This window comes from Ptychodera flava (assembly GCF_041260155.1).
Source record: "Ptychodera flava strain L36383 chromosome 3 unlocalized genomic scaffold, AS_Pfla_20210202 Scaffold_25__1_contigs__length_14229661_pilon, whole genome shotgun sequence".
Classification (NCBI taxonomy): Eukaryota; Metazoa; Hemichordata; class Enteropneusta; family Ptychoderidae; genus Ptychodera; species Ptychodera flava.
The window spans coordinates 8,318,260-8,338,206 of NW_027248279.1; the positions used below are offsets into that span (position 1 = coordinate 8,318,260).

Sequence of the window (19,947 nt, forward strand, 5' to 3'; positions counted from 1 at the left end):
GACTTGCCAGAGCCTACTCAGGAAGTGCCCATGCCTGATCAGACTCAGTCCAGTCAGTCATCAGTTGCTGCTTTGGTCCCTCAACCTTCCAAGCCTGGCGCAACTAGTCATGCAGGTGAGAGACAATTCAGATTTCTTCTGCGTGACACAGAGACGTCAGCTCGGATTGTGAGTGTGCAGATGTACAAGGGAAATGTGTACGTTGGAATTCTTCAAGAAACCCGACACTGGAGAACTGATACCAACAAAGAAGGGAATCAATTTGAATTTGGATCAGTGGAATCGGCTGAAATGTATCATGCAGAGTATTGATGATGCTGCCAAGACACTGACATGCAATTGACTTGGAACTCACAGACCCGTCTTTCGTCCTTTTTTCAGAGCCTTCCTTCAGCGATATGCCAAATGACTTGGACAGGCAAGTGGCAAGGAGAGTGGCCAAATATGTCTACGCCAAGCTCATTCTGGACCAAGTCAATGCCATCATCAATCAAAACTGTGAGGGGTGCAAGGAAGATTACCCATCTCAGAGAGATCATGAGTGCCTGTACCATGGCAATTCCCCCTGCAGGTCAACTGGAAGAGATCATCAAATACTTTACTGAAGCTGCCAAACGAGTCAACATGCTGGCTGTGCAGAAGTCTGTTCTCGCCATGGCTGAACTGTGTTACATCACCCTGGATCATAATGTTCCACTCGGATTACTTGATCTTGATGATCTCTTGGAGTTACTGTACTATCGCTGGAGTGAAGACCCTGAAGGATGTTATCAAGCTTTATCGGACAGTCTGTCTGTTTATGGAATGGTTTTGTGCAATGACATGATTACCGCAGTGTGTTCAAAATTTGGTTCTGCAAGCAATTAATCACTTCGATTTCCTTCACGATTCTAAATGTTTTTTTCCGGACATTTCAAGTTTGCCTAGGACACTGAGAGACACTTGCAATAAAAAAAAAGGTGTCATGTTTCATGTTTTTGGCCTTGTTAAATTTTGTTAACTTTGAGAAAATAAAATTTACTGTTATTGTTTAAAATGAAAATCTATAACTTGTCTGTCTATACTCTTTGTGTGATTGTTTGATGAATGAGTATGTTTAATTGTCCCCCCTCCCCCTTTTCCCCTTTATGGCCCCTTATCTCTGAGAAAAAAATCAGACGCAGATGCTTGGTATTTTCAATTGAACAAGTTTGAAAATTTATTGAACACCAACAGGAAAGCCAACACAAGAACTAGTAACAATGTAATGAATATGACTTCTAAGTCAAACGAGTCTGTAAAAAGTTAACATCATAAATGTCAAAATCAACACCAGTCAATTTTCAATGAAATCATTCACGAGAAAGTCATTAAAAGTCAAGTCCTCAGTAAACTGCTTCACAATGTTGACATGGACCATCCCCGGCAACGATGTAGCAGATAGTAAAGGACGTATTGTCCACACACTGACGAAAGGGGTCCCTGCAGCCATTGTCTGTTATAGATCCAGTCGAGGGAGTTCCTGTTGAGGAATGCCTTGAAAGGTGTCCTGTTGGGTGGACGTCCGTACGAATCGAAATATTCACCACGGTTGCTATCGGCAAAGTAGAAAGCCACCCAGTGTTTCCCTGGTTGGGTACTTGGGTCCACATTGGCCACAAAGGCAGCAGGATAGGACTTTAGTCTGGTCTTAGGCAATCGGTCTGATGGTTTCACCCCATCAAAAGATGATGCAGTGTATCGGTCTGTACTCAAGATCTCTTTCAACTTTAACGTGTCCATCTTTCACTGGAGTCGAAGAATCAACTTCAGTAATCAAAGAGGATATTGCGGTCTCTGTCGATTTCAATGATGTTATCCAGTTCGCCATACACGAGTAAATTCACCGTATTTGGCAGGGCTTGTCTGAACTGCAGTTCGATGCCCAGGTTGCCTTCTTTGACCAGGTTCAAATGTCCTCCGTCGGCAGACAAGTCCGGTGTGAGATCAAATGCAAACAGTGTGTATCCATTGTCGTATTCATAGCGATTGATGTTGATTCCTTCATCCCTGCCTATTTTATTCGTCCCGGTAAACAGGGAATAGTAGGCCATGATGAATGATTGACCACCTGCTTTTGTGAAGTCCAGTTTCAGGGGTTTGCTCGGAACTTGCTTTCCACTGACATTAAGGACCAGCGACGTCATGTCGTAATGTTTGAAGTTGAAAGGATTCTTCTTGTATGAACCGTTGAAGGCATCGTTGTCCACCAGACCCAAGACCACACGTTTAGGTAGCTGTCCCAGAAAGATGTGGTCTTTGTTGAAGGACATGGTGCCTCCAGGAATAGACAGAACCTTCATCACACAACGATGTATGGGATACTTGGACGGTCCCTGCTTTAAAGCTTCTGCATGGCCCAGCTGTACCGATGGACTGAGTTTTATTTTCCTGATCAGTAGTGTGGCTTCGGTGACTACAGCTTTGAAGCCTGGATTTTCTGCAGAGCTCACAAGGGAGAAGGCATTCTTGCTTCTATTGAGTTTGAGACGTAATTCGACACCATTCATTAGATACTTGGGCTGAAAGAAGAGATCCGAATGGATGGGTCCTACCATATCGACAACTTGACTGCCAGACGTGAAGGCATATCGGTTTTTCAGTCCCTTGTTCACTTCTCCACCTTCTTTAGTGGGGTCCACTTCATCCATTTTCAAGTGATAGTCCTTGAAGAAGAGGGCTGAACCGATATGGGTGTCTTTGGCCTCCTTACCATAATTCAACAAGGTCTCCAACAAGGCTCGGTAGGGGTAAGTAGGGGAAGGGTTGGATATCATTTTGCCATTGAGGTGTACATCCACCTGGCTGAACAGTGAATGGAGCAACAAGTTGACGGGACCCACTGCTGCATCTGCACCGAGGTTAGTACCATCAACTTTTGTAATCTTGGCTTGATCAGAAGGAGTGTTGAGGACTGATCGATGTAGTCTTCCCCTGAACCCGAAATCACAAATTCGATAGGTCCCGATTCCACAAGGAAATGACTCTTCGTTTCGGCGCTTTACGTTTTATACTGCCACCTTGGGGAACTGAGTATCTGGAACCCCTGCCTGTCACCAACTGTTTCCCGGCTTCCACCAACCGTCGTTTTGCCGAGTGCTTGATGTTACGTCCACTGAGTGCATCACCTGCAATGTTGAGTCCCGTTTTCAGCATCTGTCTCCCTAGGACTTTCGCACCTTGTTTGAGCAGTGGTGTGGCTGCACGGAAGAGGCCTCCCAAAATACCGCCCAAGCCATATCCTCTCTGCACGGCTGCCCCCTGGAACAATGATCCATTTCCCACCTGATCCCAATAAAACTTCTTGTATGTGGCTGGGTTGCTTTCATTGATTTTACATCTCTGCGGCATGGTTCAGGCTACAATAATGTAGGGCGTCGTTTTCTGAAGGCTAGTGTCACGATCACTTTCCCACCTTGAAATGGCACTTTCTGACCCATGTCGTCTCTTATGTAGACTTCTACCGTATCAAATTCACGGTTTCTCAGGGGAAGAAAGTATGGCGTGTGGAAGGTGCGGTTGATCATCTGTCCATGGATCCCTTCCACATTTTCTATTCTCAACAGGGGTGCAAAGGTATCTCCCACCAACTGGTCGTCCACTAGGTCGCAATACACATACAGAGAAGAGAGGTTTCGAACACTGAACATGAAAGGTGCATTGTTCTTCTGCCTCAAGATGGTATTGGGATAAAATCCCATGATTTCAGCCAGACCTGGTAGAAAGTAGAGGCTGGTACCGTCACTCACATCAGCGGTTACTTTTCTTGACACCGGGTCGAAAGTCAACTGGACATTGTCCGATAAACCTTGCTCTCTCAGAGTGGCCAGTATACTTCCAAAATCATCGTAATAACCTGCAGGTATTTTGACAAGTGTTTTTCTATGGTCTTGAATTTCGTACGCCAATAAGTTTCTGCCCTCGACCACATTGTACCAAGAGAAAGGGTAGTGTATGTCCATCAAGGCCACTTCCCAGTTGCCCCGCAGAGAAATGTGTTTGGGTAATTTCACAGTGTAGCCTGTCACTGCATTGTCTGGGAAAACATCCATCGATGCATTGCTCGGTAGCGTCATGAAAAACGGATGTTCAGCCATGATGAAAGTGGGGGTCAGACTGTGACTGTCCAGACAGAGTCACCCCTCTTATAGTTTTGTCAGATCCCTGACCCAACTATTGATTTGGATGGCCAACCATACCACTTGACCAGATATTCAGTCTTGCCCTTTCTCTTTCTTGTTTCGAGTATTTTTTCCCCTCTGAAGACATTGTCCTCTTTCTTGAAGACTTTTTGTAGTTCTTGTTCATAGAAAGTACCTTCTAATTCCTCCTCATTCAAAATCTTTCAGCTTGTAAAGAGGTGGTCGACTGGAGATCCTTCTCGACACAGTGAAGATTTCTTCTGTCCAATTTGGCATATAACCTTTCTTGAACATACGTTTAGTTTTGCTGATTCTCACTTGTTCTCCCACACTGAATTTGAATTTCATCTTTGTCTGTTCATAGTCACTGTACAGAGTATCCCACACCTCGTTTTCATTGGTCTTGTTGACAGACGCTGGTTTTCTCTTGATGCTGCGATGCCAAGTGTTGTTGTAAGATTGCATTAGCTGAGGAAGCACTGATAGGTAGCTTAGGGTGTTGTTTCTGGTAAAGTACTTCCACATTTTAGTTTTCAGGGTACGATTGAAACGCTCAACCACAGAAGCTTTCGTTTCATTTCCGGTGGTGAAAAATTGAATGTCTTCACTCTTCAGAAATTTCTGAAATAGGTGGTTCACGAATTCTTTGCCTTGATCCGTTTGTAGTTTTTCTGGTTTTCGTCCAGTCTTCAAAATCTGTTGAAACGCTGCCACCAAAGTGGCCCCTCGTTTGTCTTTCAAGGGAATGGCCCAGGCATACTTGGATAAAATGTCAATGCAGGTGAGGATGTATCGGAACCTGAATTGTATTTTGCTAGTGAACTGACATCAGCAAGATCAGCTTGCCACTGTTGATCCATTCCACCGACAATTACTCTAGCCCTTGGAAACTTCCACCTCACTGGTTTGTGTAATGTGTAAGTGTCCTGATGTTGCATCCATTCTCTCACTTTCTGACGGGTGGTCTTTATTCCCTTCTCTTTTGCAGCACGGTAAACAGCATCGATTCCTCCAAAACTTGCGGAATGACTTGGATCGTAATACACCTGGCTGAGGTGCTGATCCAAGTCCGTCAATTTGGTCACAGGTTTCATGTTTGATGACTATAGATCCAGAACAGCAAGCACAGAGGCACCTCACCCGTTTGAGGACATCGCCAAGGGATAGAGAAGGTGGACAACACTCCATGACAAATGTCTCCTGTGGAATGACTATCATCGAATTGTCGAGTGATGTTTTAAAAGTTGAGCCAATTCCCTGTCATGGATGATCGATGTCGTGGTCTTGCAGCGGTTGAAGTGACAGGACGTATCTCCCTCCTTATCTTTTTCTTTTTAGCGGATGATTGTCCAGCAAACACTCCATGATCACCTTCTTCATCATCACCTCTTGGCTGAAACAATCCTTTTGATTTTCGCTGAGACTGAATCCAGTTCCATCTTTCCTTGTTGCCAATCAGATCTTGTGGTACATTCATGTCAGACAGCACTCGGGCAAATTGTTGCCACCCTCTAGGAGTGAGTTTTCCTCCGACGTAAAGTGTCGTTGATGAGGTCTACCATATGAGTTCCAGGTAAGGGATTACCATCATACGTTAATTCCCCTTTCTCATTCCAATCCACGGAATCATGCTGTTTCACTTTCTGAAGGAGCAAGTGTGCTTTTCGTCGGAGGGATTTTGGCACACTTTCCATCACATCTTGCTCCACACTATCCGAGGGCTTTGGCTTGTCTATGCCTTCCTCTTCTGTGTTCTTATCTAAGGGAGACCATGAAGACGACACAGCGGTAGTGGTACCTGTTGAAGTTTCAGAGGGGAGGATGCTGATTTTAACAGGTTCCTTCCTTTTATCAATGTAAGCCCTGTACTGCTGAAGAGTCTGTTGGTACAGTTTTGCCTTTTCATCATCGGTGATGTCTGTTCTTTCCAAGATTTGTTGCATCTCCCTATCCAGAGAGGACAGCATCTTCGTCACAGGGTTTGTTGTTGATTCTGCTGTAGTTGTAGGTATCTAGTAATTCCTGTGGCACAAGTGCCATCTTCTTGGCATGTTCCATAGGCATGGTGACAATTCACTTAAAGAGGAGACTTCCCAACACAGACAGCACAGGCCCTAGGACGGCTGAGAGAAATCCACCCTTTTGCACAAGTATCTTCTTCTTCTTGATGTAGAAACCTTTTTATTTGACAGTGTGCGAAGATGATGTTTGTATTTGCTCAATTTCTTTGTTTGAGCAGATGACAGTGGAACACTCCCCCGAAGAATGTTCAGACAACATTCACAGAGGCAATGGATTAAATCGTTACTGGCTCCCTCGATGATCCCCCTCTGTTGCTTTGGATTGCCCCTGGCTAACACAGAGAGAAAATGAGCATGTTTTCTCATTCGCTGAGACATGATGAAATGATGGCATTTCATCTCATCATGTCTATTTTATGTTTTCTGACGTACACAAAGGCAGTCTCTCCCGGAAAGATGTTCGTGCGCAGGCGAAGGACTTCCGGTGTGTTGGGTTTCAGGTCAATGAGGAGATAACCATAGGGTTCACGGGAGGCATCGGTGAAAGCTTCTTGGATGAAACGGGTGTGTCCTGGGTACATCTGTTTGGCTAAGTGAGTGATCTGTGATCCGTCTCTTGGATTTTTAAACAAGACCAGATAATGTGAATTCAGACTCATGGTTCGAGTCTCTCTGCCTTGATGAAACAGATTTTGTAAGATAAGCATGACAGAGAGATTACGATGATGAGAACCTTTGGTGAACAGATTGGTAATTCTCTTGTCATTTCCAGTTTCTGACATCAGATCATCAATAATCAATAAGTTGGATTGGTGAGGGGAAAACGTACTGTCCAACTCTTCAGGAATGCCTTCAACAAAATGAATGCTAGGGATAAGGGCAGCCAGTTCCGTATAGGCAGGTTGGTATTCTCCATAGCACCAGACAATACGCTCAGGAGATGGAAAAATCATAGTTTCCCGTTCCTTCAGCAGTCGTTTGACGAATTCGGTTTTGCCAGATTGTGTGGGTCCACATATGAGAGCAGTGAACGGATGTTGTAGTCTTGCATCCATGATTGACTTGATTGATGTTGTTCAGACAGTAGACGAACGATTCGTATCAACTGGCACATCAGTTGATGAGTGTCAGATTGTCTGGCCAGTTTTAAAAATCTGTGTCTTTCAACTTTATCTTCAATATTATGCACTTGTGTGAGATTCTCAGAGTTTGCCAGTCTACCTGGGTAAGGACAGTTCTTTCGCATTCGTGGCATGGTATACCAAGTTGACCAACTTGATCTTCACTGTGATGGGACTTTTTGGTTGATTTCCTTTCAGTCAATCTCTCCATTCAGATCGATGCTTTCATAACATGAGACTGGCTTCCTTTTGAAAAGTTTATCATAGATGATGTATGGCAGCACACACAAATACAGGAAGAACATAGGATTGGAGAAATCTCGATTATTGATGATCAGCTTCAAGAGTGTTTGCAGAATGAGACCCATCACGCCAAATGAGTGTTAGGCTGAAATAGTACAAACTTATACTGGAAAGCTGAAGGATGTTCTCATTTCTTGACAGAGGGAGGGCGAAAAAAGGCCCGAGGGGCAAGAGGCAAAGTGTGATGTAACTCATTGACCAAGGGCAATCTTCTTCGCTGGCCCTCGGGCAGTGGGGCCTACTTTTTGGCCTTTGGTGAAGTCTTGTGAAGAGACGACACACACACACATACAAACATACATACATGTTTACGCATTCAGCTAATGTTTATACACAAACATCAACAAATGAATTCAAACCAGTCTCTAAATTTGTTTAAATTAACAAAGTTGATTTGCGTTTATTACATTCCTTGACAAAAAAAAAGGTTTAACCATACTTGTTTTTTTTTGTTTGTTGACATACAACATACAAAAAGACTTTGAAAGATGAAAATTGAAATCTACAGATAATTCTGTTGAAAGAAAAAATTGAACAAACTGTTGGTCTGTCGTCTTTAATATTTAAAATTTAAAGGGGGAAAAATGTAACTTCTTGTCTCTTTTCATGCATTTGCAAATTCTCCAAATATCAAATACATACATTCCAAGACTTTGAAAGTGAATGAATTATACAACTCTAACAGATAGAATAATCAGAATACCATTGCCACAAAACTGATCAGGAAGATTTCAATTTTGTTTTTGCAATTTATCCAATTAAATTGTGAAAACAGCTTCACCAAAATTATTAACATACAACTTGATAACTTGAATTTGTTTTTTCTTTGAATGATATCAACAAAGCCTATTGAATTACAATTATAATTACCATGCCTTTTTTTTTCTTTCTTACAAAGTATTGGAAACTGCTTGATTGACAAAGAGGGGGTGGGAGAGGAAAATATGAAGAAAAGCATTTGCCAAACATTTGTTGGCATCCTTCAATTGATGTTTCTCGATTTTTTTTTGGGGGGGAGGAGTGTTTCATGGACAAAGTACAGTTTTAATACCCATAGGGAGGGTTTTGTAATTTTCAATCAATGCTCTCTTATCATAAACTAGGGCATATTTTTTACTTTCACTTTTTGTGACAACATCACATCCAACACGTCGGATTTTGGCGGGGTCATTCACGGTGATGGTTGATGATGGGCAAGTGGTGACCAGACGAGTGATGGCATCAAAGTTGATGTTTAAACTGTTGCGGTAATTCAAGGTGATCCCTCTGACTTTACAAAGAGTGCGGTTTCCCTTCCTGTCGGGTTGTGCTAGACAGAAGCATAGTTTTTGGCTCCACCGGACACAAACTTGGTAATGTAATTGCCTGGAGGTTCAAGTTCGCTGGTGAGATCACCTAAGTAGTCACCCAGAGGGGTTCATACATGTCTGACTTGCTGACAAAGATGACAGAATCGGTATCAAAGTACAAGACACGCTCACCAATGGCTTCAAGAAGATCATACAACTTCAGGCGGGCATAGGCTGTGGTGAATGCTGCGATGACAACATTTGTATTAACGGCACCTTCAACAAATTCATCCGAAGTGAATGTTGTACAGCGACCATGTTATCGTTGACAAAAGACAAGTTGTTGACGGTGTGTTGCTCACTTGTGAGTAACCGGAAGAGTTCTGCAGGTTCTTGGATGTACTGAAGCTGTGGAGAAAGTTGTTACTTGAGCAAACTTGCCCCACATGGAATTCAGCATCAGTTTTGCCAATGTTCGCTGACCTTGATTTCGATGAATCTTAGTCTTGTCAAGTAGGATACCTTCTCTCTCATGGTACTCACGGATGTATCGGTCTTGGTCATCTTCCGTCTGACACCATGAAGGCCAACCACTGCTCTCTTGTTTCAACTTAAAGAAGGTATTGATGTAATTGGTGAAGAGCCCACCTGTTTGTGACTCTCTGTTGTACTCTTCACTTTCTCGGTAGTGCCACACCTCAAACACTTTGATGACTTTGTACCCCTTCTCCACAGCTTTTGCTAACTCTGGTGTTGTCCAAGTTCCCACAAAGGATCGTTGGTCATCGCTATGTTCACACGGTGCCTGCTGTTTGGTATCCGCACAGCTTCTGCATAGGGGAAACATCAGTTTCTTATCCACTCTGAGGGGGAGAACAGGAAAGTAAAGTTGCCGTGGTGGCAACACTCGACATTTGGCAACACCAAAGTACCACTGAACAGGCAGTATGATGTTCTTGGTGCGGACTTCCGGATGCTTGATGGGGTACTTACAGTACTTGTTGACATAAGGGTAGAGGCTTGTGAAATCGACATAGTGAATCTCTTCGTTACCCTCACACTCATGGTAAAGCCTCGTTGCATTGGTTCTACCACCATAGAAGGCAATCCCGTGGATAAAGAGGCTCCTGTAGATCAAGTGACTTGATGAATTCTTGCAGGTCTTGGTTTTCGTGAATATCTCTCTTAAAGTCACATTCCCACATTTCGATCACATTGAAGCCATTGGTGCGTAGAAATCGCATCTTGTCGAGGGTACATTGGTAGAGATCACCCATGGTCTTCTCTAGTTTGGTGTTGACGATATCATCGTCTTCGTAACATCGCGGACAACCATGGTAGTAGCAACCGTGCATCTCATAAGCAGTGTTGTTTGCTTCATCATACCCATCTAGCCAATATCGATCAATTTTCTTCTCACCCCCGTTGTATACATGTTGAATGTTGACATTCTTCTTATATGCAAGCCACTCCAACCACTGCAGCGCAATGACAGATTGATTTTGTCGGTGGATGTAGCCGTGATCTGGAATGATCCCGATGGTATCTTTCTCGAGAAAATTCCTGCGTAGAACGACATTGCAGGCTGATGCGATGGTCACACAATCCCTGAATGGATCCACACCATTCTGTTGTTTGAACATATCTTGAAATTTCAAACAACTCCTCCTTAAGATGTCTACATCGCTTCTACAGTAGTTCTCAAGTTCTTGTTTCAGGTTGAAAGGATGGTTTTTCGATCGCTCTTCTTCGTACCATCTCAGGAATTTTTCTCTCTGATGTTGTTTCATACCATCAGGACCGTAGTATTGTGCATCTGGGAGAGGACCGATGTATTCTTGATTCTCCGCTGTGTTGAAGAAATGGGGAAAGTAACCTTTGTGCAGTTCAGCCAGTTCAAACATGTCGGGAAGTTGAGCCAACGCCACAGGGAGGAAATTGTAGGAGTCGATGAATTTAATGTTTAAACTGGGGATGAAAATGCGGATGATTTTGGTTCCATTGATAATGACTTCAGGTTGAACATTATTCTCATGGCAGTACTGCAAAATGAACTGACCATCGTATCCTTGAAGATTGTGTGCTATGAAAGTGCCGGGGGAGTTTTCTTCAGAAAGTGCCCAATCACAGAATTCTTGTTTAGTGTTAGGACCATGGAAAACTTGCTCTGAGCAAGACTCAGACTGGACGATGCAAAAATTCGGGACATGGACTCCACCATCTTGGGTACATTCAAAGTCGAAGAAATAATACTTCATTTCTTCTTCACTATCTTCTTCATCATCTTCTTGGACTTCGAAGTCGAACACATCACCCTGATCATCACTGTTATCTACTGTGCCGGTCCTCTTCTTCTTTTTCTTGCCAATAGGCTGGATAAAACACAAGTGGTCACTGTCTTCGTATTGTTTGCAGACTCTGCAGTATTTCTCACCACAACGATGTTTCTTCTTTTTACTTCTCTTTTCCCAATTGATGGTTACACCACACAACTTGCAACGACGGATGACCTGACATAGAGTGTTTTCAGCGTGACGACTGGTTGCATTGTTGAAACACTGTTGACCAAGAAAGTAACAATGACAGTCTTTACAGTAGATTTTATCATCAGCAGGCGGACAGATGGAGGGAGTACGGCAATATTTGCAGAAAACTTCACAAACATGTTCATGCTTGTGTTCGTATGCTGTGTTGCAGTTGTGACAATAGTAGGCTTTCTTCAAAAATGCAGGCATCAACGTCACCACATCATAGTGGTTGTCATGATGGTACAAGTATATGTTGTGTTCTCCAGTATTATGTCCCTGATAAATGAGTGCAGCAGATTTCTCATCAGAAATGACATGGATCCTGTATAATGGTACGACAGCTTGCAACTTGTCAAGTTCTTCATTTCCACTTGGCCCTGGTGGAATACCGGCCTGAGTGATGAGTTCAGCTGCACGCCTTGTCTGTGCCTGCCATCCCCTTTGTACTGGGTCCCATTCAGGATCACTGTTGTGATGAATGTGAGCAATTGCCGTCACTATTGTTCTTGCACAGCACAGTTCATCTGTGTTAGTGATGCGGATGACACTCCTCATCAATCGGAGTCGACGGGCAATGTTGACAGGTCTCCTTCTCCAATCCTTTCCTGCCCCTGAGGCATGTGTACATGAATGAAGTTGATGTAGATGTTTTCATCAAGAGTGAACTCTTCGTATGATTGCAGCACCCGTTCAATTTCACCCAATACCCTGTCGACTGTAAGCTCTTGCACAGGTGAGAAAGGTAACCAAATTTGATAGGGAAGTGATGACTTTCCAGAGTAATTCGCACACGGTCTCTTTCAGGGATACCGTTAGTCAGCCGTGTCGAGGATGCTTCGAAAGACGTCTTGTAGTACTGACATGACTTGTATGAAACCACGAACTGGTTTAATATCATTGAATTTGATTTCATAATCATGCGCTAAAGCATTGAATTTTTGTACTTGACGTTCTCGGACGCGTGTGATTTGATAGTACTCAGCCCCGACGTCTTCATCTGCTGGCGAGTCATCTGGTGGCATGTCATCTATTGACCCCTGACCAATTGACTTATTAAATGTGATGGAATGATGATGATGATGATGATGATGATGATGATGATGATGATGATTTAGTGGTGGTGGAACTTTGAGAGAAGGAGGGCAAGGGCTATTTGCAATAAGAATCTGCCATTTTGCATTGAATTCTTGGGTATTCATGGGGGTGGGAGAATCCTTTGAATTTTCACTATCATCAGTATTTAAGGGGGAATGGGGAGTATATGATTGATTAGAGTTTGTAATTTGTCATTGAAACTTTGAGTGCTAAATAATTACTGCCATAACTATTACAGCTACTACTACTACTACTACTACTACTACTACTACTACTACTACTACTACTACTACTACTACTACTACTACTACTACTACTACTACTACTACTACTACTACTACTACTACCGCGTGACGGATCTGAGTTCACATTGCTGCAGCTGTTTTCTTCACTATCACCAATTTCTTCACCCCAAGGAAAATCCCATGTACTCTTCACCATCATTACATTTTTTCTCAGCCTGATATATTGCTTCTTTGGTTGCTGTGCTCTTTGCCTAAAATGAAGGGACAAAAAATTGCTTCATTTACTCCCACAGAAATACCATAATGAAAATAATACTAATCATAACCTGGAAAAATTAAATGTTATCATGATAAATCAAAATATATGTGTGTGCTTGCTTTTACTTTTTTGTGTGTGTCAAAGACAAATATATGTTGACCTCTTATCATATATGATGAAGTTAATTGAGTATTTGCTATGTATTACCTAAAAAAAATAAAAAAAATAAAAATGTTGAAATATTGTACCCTTACATAATTAATCATTATGATGATCTTTGTCCCTTCCTTCATCATCATGATTTTAATATGATTTGATATGATTTATTTCACCTAGAAAAGGTATGATCACAAATCAAACAAATGTGTGTTTTGATTGTATACAATCAAACAGTGTTTACATAACTAGGTGAAAGGCTAGAAAATAGTCCAAAACGGACTAATCTAGTCTAGCCAATCAGAACACTAGTTTAATAACAAAGAAGAATTTGACAGCTGCAGTTAACAATAAACAAATACATCAAATGGAGTGTGAAGAGAAAAATTCAAATATTTGCATAACAAAAAACATTCTCAAGAAAGGCCACAAGTCAGGAAAGTCTAAACGAGACAGTTTGTTTCTAACTAAATCAAAAGCTACCAGAATAAATAATAATATTCGTCTTACAAATAAAAGTCTTTCTGTAAAAGGAATTTTCTGTATTCTTTTTTAAATTTATTTCTCCCTCGAATATCACGTAAAGTGTAGGGTAAATTATTCCAAATTTTCGCCCCAGCAAAATGATTGAAGACTGACCAATGCTACTATCATATTTCGGTACATGAAGATCTCCTTTAGCTTTACATCTTGTTTGATAGCCGTGATTTACATAAGTGAAATAGTTACTGAAATGAGATTGTAGCCTGTTACAAAGTGTTGTCATGTACAAAAATGCCAACTTGATAATCGTACTGTTTGAAGATATCAAGGATGCCTAATTTCTTGAACAGTGGTGCGGTGTGCGCATCAAACTTACTACCTGTCATGGCACGAACAATTTTTTTTTGCACCAAGAAGATATCCTCTAAGTAAGTCCTGTACGCACTACCCCAAACCTAAAGCCCATATGAGATATGATGTAAGACTAAAGTATTATATAGCATGATAAGTATCGAACATGGTAAAATAGCAAGTAACCTTTACAAAATTCCAACGTAATGGCATATCTTTTTTCTGATTTTAAGAATGTGTCATGATCACTCTCAGAGGCAGTGTTGTCCTGATAAGAATAAAATCAACAAATAAATATTTAAACAGTAAAACAACCCATATTCTTATTTTTAACACAGAGAAAAGTTTGGGAAAATAAAAAAAAATATTCCATTCAAAGGGGCGGGAGGGGGGGGTTGTGTTGTGTTTCATAAAACACTAAATATACAAGCAGAGTTCAACACAAAATACTGGCTAGAACTGTTTGGCACTATACACTCTTGTATACTGTGCACTGCCTATATAAATCTGTATATCTTCATATTCAGCACAGTAGCTCACAGACTGAAGAATTGTACATCTGTGTTTGTCAATTTGCAAAGTCCTGCATCGATGCATCATTTACTTTACTGATTCAGAAGTGAATTCAAATTCATTAAAATTTTATATAGTGGTAGAGGTCATACTTTGATTGCACAAATCAACCAAAAAAAATAATGTCACAAAGCTATAACCTCCTCAGTACAATAATGGCCGGATATCACGATTGCATTTACATGACCCCTTCCAATGCACAAAATAAATCGCCAAATAATACACACTGTTTTTTCTTTCTTTCTTTAAAATGCATTCAGTTTGTCGATTAAACCTCCCTTTCTCCACAGCGCATAAAGCAATCATTTTCCCCTTCCGTAAATTGCTGGTTTATATCTCACGCCAATCTTTTCATTTAGTTTGATTGTTTGTTTACATGCGAGGGGGTTTCCCCTAGATTTGTCAGCTCTCAGGTCAGACTCAAGCCGACGAACCAGCAGACAGCTTGCTTGTGCAGTTGGCAGTAGAACAATAGGTGGAATTTTCCTTTTCACGCACACGACCTCTGACCCTGACTGTCAATCAAATAAAAAATGCTACAATGTTCCTATACCTTTTGATTAAGGGTGCACGACTGTAGAACATGACCCAATTACTGCAAAAGGTTGTGACGAGTAGAAAGGAAAGATCGTTGACCTTATTCAGTCGACTGCATTGATCACGCACACGGCCAGAAAGTGCATGCACCTTGCAAGTCACCTATTGTTACGTGTTCTGAGCAAGGCAATGGCTATGGCCTCAGCGATTTTTAAATTTCATTCTTTGTCTCTTTAGTGAACAACTAATTTTTTTTCTTTTTGAACGGGGGAAATCTCAGCCAAATAGTACATCAGAAGTCTCATGACAAATAGTACATCATGATTATTACTCACTGCATGAAAACCCAATAATTCAGATAAATTCACATTAATGAGTTGCCTGTATTATAGTGTAATACACGTGAATTCACATGAATCCACATGAATACAGGCTTGCTGAATACAAAAAATGGATTCTTGACTGTATTCATCTGTATATGCACTCTTCAGCTAAAATACAGGCAATAATCCATGTTAATACACTAAGTATTATAGGGTTTTCATGCAGTGACTCACATCACAGTTCCGTACGGCCGATGAGACATGGGTTGCCGATTTTGAGTTGCTCTGTGGAGCTGTGAAGTCAGCCCATACTGCAGGGAAAGAACACAAAAATATGTAAAACACACTTATCCGTGGGGGGGGGGAGTGATCATTGATTTAGGTCATGTTTTCAATTACAGGTTTCAAAGTTCACTTTGACCTTTTTATCATTTATTTGCTTACATCCGTTTTTTCTTTCTTGCTGCTCGGTTAGGGTGGCCGAGAGCAGTTAGCAGACTATACAACAAAGGGCGCGCAAACATTTTCACCCAGCACAAGCTCTGACTGTCAATCAAAAAAAAATGTTTAAACTGGGGATGAAAATGACTGAGACCGCACCACACGTTGTAGAGTTCGTGAAGGACTCACTCAAGCATGCTCAGTTTCAAACATCAAACATACAAACTTTATCAAAGCCAAGCAACGAATACATCTCTTTAACCGGGCGAACTATAACCTCGGGGACTATTCTGTCCACCAGCAGAGCTACCAACCCAGAGTAGAAAATACGGCTAGTTTTCAATCAGGTTCGAACCCATAACATACGACATCAGTCGCCTAGCGGAGAGGCCACAGAGAGAAGCGCTCGACCAAATCCCCACTCTCAAAAAGAGTGGTTCAACAGCCAGCTAAGTTGTTATATTTTTTGACTGAGACAGCTCCACACGTTGTAGAGTTCGTGAAGCACTCACTCACGTATGCTTACTTTCACACATCAAAAGTCCTTTGTCGAAGCGAAGCAACGAATACATCGCTTTAACCAGGCGAACGATAACCTCGGGGACAATTCTGTCCACCAGCAGAGCTACCAACCCAGAGTAGAAAATACGGCTAGTTTTCAATCGGGTTCGAACCAACAAATACGGCATCAGTCGCCTAGCGGAGAGGCCACAGAGAGAAGCGCTCGACCAAATCCCACTCTCAAAAAGAGTGGTTCAACAGCCAGCTAAGTTGATATATTTTTTGACTGAGACAGCTCCACACGTTGTAGAGTTCGTGAAGCACTCACTCACGTATGCTTACTTTCACACATCAAAAGTCCTTTGTCGAAGCGAAGCAACGAATACATCGCTTTAACCAGGCGAACGATAACCTCGGGGACAATTCTGTCCACCAGCAGAGCTACCAACCCAGAGTAGAAAATACGGCTAGTTTTTCAATCGGGTTCGAACCAACAACATACGGCATCAGTCGCCTAGCGGAGAGGCCACAGGGAGAAGCGCTCGGCTAAATCCGCACTCTCAAAAAAGAGTGGTTCAACAGCCAGCCAAGTTGTTATATTTTCTGACTGAGACCGCTCCACGCGTTGTAGAGTTTGTGAAGCACTCACTCACGCATGCTCACTTTCACACGTCGCACATACAAACTTTATCGAAGCGAAGCAACAAATACGTCGCTTAACCGTTCAGCCGTTGCTAAAAACAACATCTTTCACGATCTATAGATTACACATATCCCATCTACCATTTAGTAAAACTATGCCCTCATTTTCAACCAAAAATTATGTAAATAATAACACAAAAACACACACTTAATGCACTTTGGGTTAATATCTGTACAATTATTGATCACCCGTGGCAATTAACATCTCTTTTAAATCAACGAAATATCTCTTTTATTTAAAATACGTCTATTAACAGCTGCTTTACAGGAATATATACTTTTGATCTACTGAACAGATTTCTCATCTTGTCAAGCTCCACCTGAATCGGAAGAGAAAGCAAAGGCGATGATATTCATAAGGAAGCAGAGTCAGAGACAAATACCGCTGATACCGAAGGAGGGCGTGTTTGTGATGCAGACAGGAGAGTTGGAGATGAGAATATTGGTGTTGAAAATAGCGGTAAGAGTTTGAGGACATGATAGAGTTTGCATGATGACTGTTTACTATTTTATATTGTCCACGTTGATTAAAAGTGTGTACTTTTATATACTTTTTCAAGTAGAACATTATGTTTTGATCTCCGATTTGTTAGATTCGCTTTGTAGTAAACACATTATTTCTTATTCTTGATATCCCTCTTAGTAGTAAGGATAACTTTATTTCTGTGACACTTACAGTAAAAAAGTTACAAAATCTCCTCACACCTCCCAGAACACTACTCACCATCCATGTAGCTCAGTGACCCTGACCTTTATATGAACTCACGCGCAGCAGTGCATCGTTCTGAACTAAGCGGGGGAAATTCCTGCTGAGACTTGCGCAATGCGCTATGACTCACCCCCACTATCAAAACGGAACGATATTCTATTCTCGGATCATTTGCTAGATAGATTCTGACTGTGCTGCAGCTCTGCACCGTTCCAGTGCCCATTCTGGAGGTGGATGTAAGTATATACTCGTTTTCTAGTTGTGTGAATTTACTATGTTTTTCCTACGCCTATCGGAGCGAGATTTTAGTCCCTACCGGAACACTGTTGCGCAATACCCCTATCGGGACGTTTTCAGCAGGGGCTTTCCAGGACTTTCGCAATACCACTTTCGCAATACCCTTCCAGTTGCTTAGCAACTTGTCACGTGGTTTCAGAGGTCTGAAAGTCTACAGTTTTCAGAAACATTTTCTACAGAATTTTTTCTGAACGACTCTAGTTAACTAACTTTCATATCCATTCAATCCATAATGTCTTAGGTATCTTTCCAGAGGTGGACTAAATCCTTCTTGTTTTTGAATTTCTAGCGCCTGATGAAATATGTCCTGAATAAGTTCTGAGGCGGGGGTCTCGGTTGCACCTTTTTCTTGTATTTGTGTAAGCAGCTGTTTATATTGAACGTAATAATGTTTATACTTCTCTCGTCTCTTTGCTACACCCGTTTTCCCTTGTATCACATCAATAATAACACCTGGTATAGGAGTTAAAGCTAAAAGAACTGGAACTGTCGGAATTGCCGCTATTACAGCAGAGCTTACAAGAATTCCCTTAGTAATATTAAGAGCCATATCAATTCGACCCATTAATTTATAACTTCGTCGATATGCAGCACTTGTTCTTTCTATATAGTCAGCCAATTGTTCAACGCTTTCAACAACTGAGATGTGCATTTTTACTGTATATGTAAGGGATGATAAAAAATAATTGTAGTAATATAGAAATACAATATGGCAGAAGGAGGAGAAGATATACCACTCCAGGATTTCGATGAATCATATTTGAATGATGACGATGTTACTGCTGCTGAAACATCTTTTACCGATGATACTTTTGCAAACCCAGATCCTTCAGTGGATAGCCCACAGGCGGATATTTTAATTAAACAGAGAAGAGAACTTACAAAAAATATGGCTGAAGGACTCTTAAACAAATATAGGATTACTAATCCGTATGCACGAACCGAATTGATTTTAAATGCTGAGATTATTAATGGTGAACTGTATTATAAAGAAATCAGAGTTACAACAGATAAAGGAAGTAGATTTTTAGAGAGATCCACATTAAAAAGTAGGAAAGGAGGACCTGAATTTATAAATAAAGTATACACATGGAGTGGAGTCGAATATCACTCTAGCGCAGAGCCCGAAAATGTGAGTCATACATCGCATTCTAAAGATGTGATAGCTGATAAAATACCGGCTGAGAAGATGACACCAGAAGACATGGGTATATACAGAGATGAACTGACAGAGTTAAGGCGAGATGCTTCCGGTAATGCAGACAAAATACAAGCTTTTGAAAATAAAATCGACCAATGGAACAATCTAAACCCCGAATATAGAGCTTTTGTTGATGAATTAAAGATGGCAAATATGCGTCTTGATGAGCTTTACAGTGAAAGAGATAAAATTATGTCAGAGCAGACAGAACTTACACCCGAACTCAGAACAAGACTAGCTAAAATTAATAATCGAATTGAAGTACAACATGATATGATCAGTGGGGCACGTGAAAGACTGGCGTCGACTAGGTCTCTTCGTGATGTAATTTCTGATCCAGAATTATCACTGAGACTGAAGCTGACAGAATTATTTAAACGAAATGGTATAACAATCGCTGCAATACTGACTGCCCTTGGAATGACAATATCAACAATTGCCCTGGCTGTGACTAGAGGAGGAGGGAGGAGGAGCGGGAGCAGGAACTGGAGCAAACGCAGGAGGTTCAGGTCCGCCCAAAGTATATACAAAAGCGAAAGAAATTGTAAAGCAATTTGGCGAATGGTTAAAAACATTGGCCGCAAAAAGTGCTGCTGCAATACCAGGTGAGGAGGAGGAGGAGCGGGAGCAGGAACTGGAGCAAACGCAGGAG

The 19,947-nt window shown here is 41.6% G+C and overlaps 2 protein-coding genes across 2 annotated transcripts; both read right to left on the reverse strand.

Annotated features, from left to right (window-relative positions):
- Positions 1–1,787: 1,787 nt before the first annotated feature.
- On the reverse strand, positions 1,788–2,795 carry LOC139125393 (uncharacterized protein F54H12.2-like). The gene has a single exon (XM_070691480.1). It carries the CDS (start codon positions 2,793–2,795, stop codon positions 1,788–1,790), a length of 1,008 nt encoding a protein of 335 aa, XP_070547581.1.
- A 6,457-nt stretch (positions 2,796–9,252) lies between these two features.
- Positions 9,253–18,020, reverse strand: LOC139125395 (uncharacterized). The gene is made up of 5 exons (XM_070691481.1): positions 17,928–18,020; positions 15,679–15,755; positions 12,754–13,013; positions 10,098–12,033; positions 9,253–10,021 (listed from the first exon to the last, which is right to left on the reverse strand). Exons 1-5 carry the CDS (start codon positions 18,018–18,020, stop codon positions 9,253–9,255), a joined length of 3,135 nt encoding a protein of 1,044 aa, XP_070547582.1.
- Positions 18,021–19,947: the final 1,927 nt, after the last annotated feature.

Excerpts from the sequence above, each read along its gene's own strand:
- LOC139125395 (XM_070691481.1), bottom strand. The coding sequence starts at position 18,020 with ATGGGCACTGGAACGGTGCAGAGCTGCAGCACAGTCAGAATCTATCTA. Across the intron at positions 13,014-15,678 it reads CGGCCGTACGGAACTGTGAT|GCAAAGAGCACAGCAACCAA; the intron begins GTGAGTCACTGC and ends CCTTCATTTTAG. Across the intron at positions 12,034-12,753 it reads TAGTAGTAGTAGTAGTAGCT|GGGCAGGAAAGGATTGGAGA; the intron begins GTAATAGTTATG and ends CACATGCCTCAG.
- LOC139125393 (XM_070691480.1), bottom strand. The coding sequence starts at position 2,795 with ATGATATCCAACCCTTCCCCTACTTACCCCTACCGAGCCTTGTTGGAG.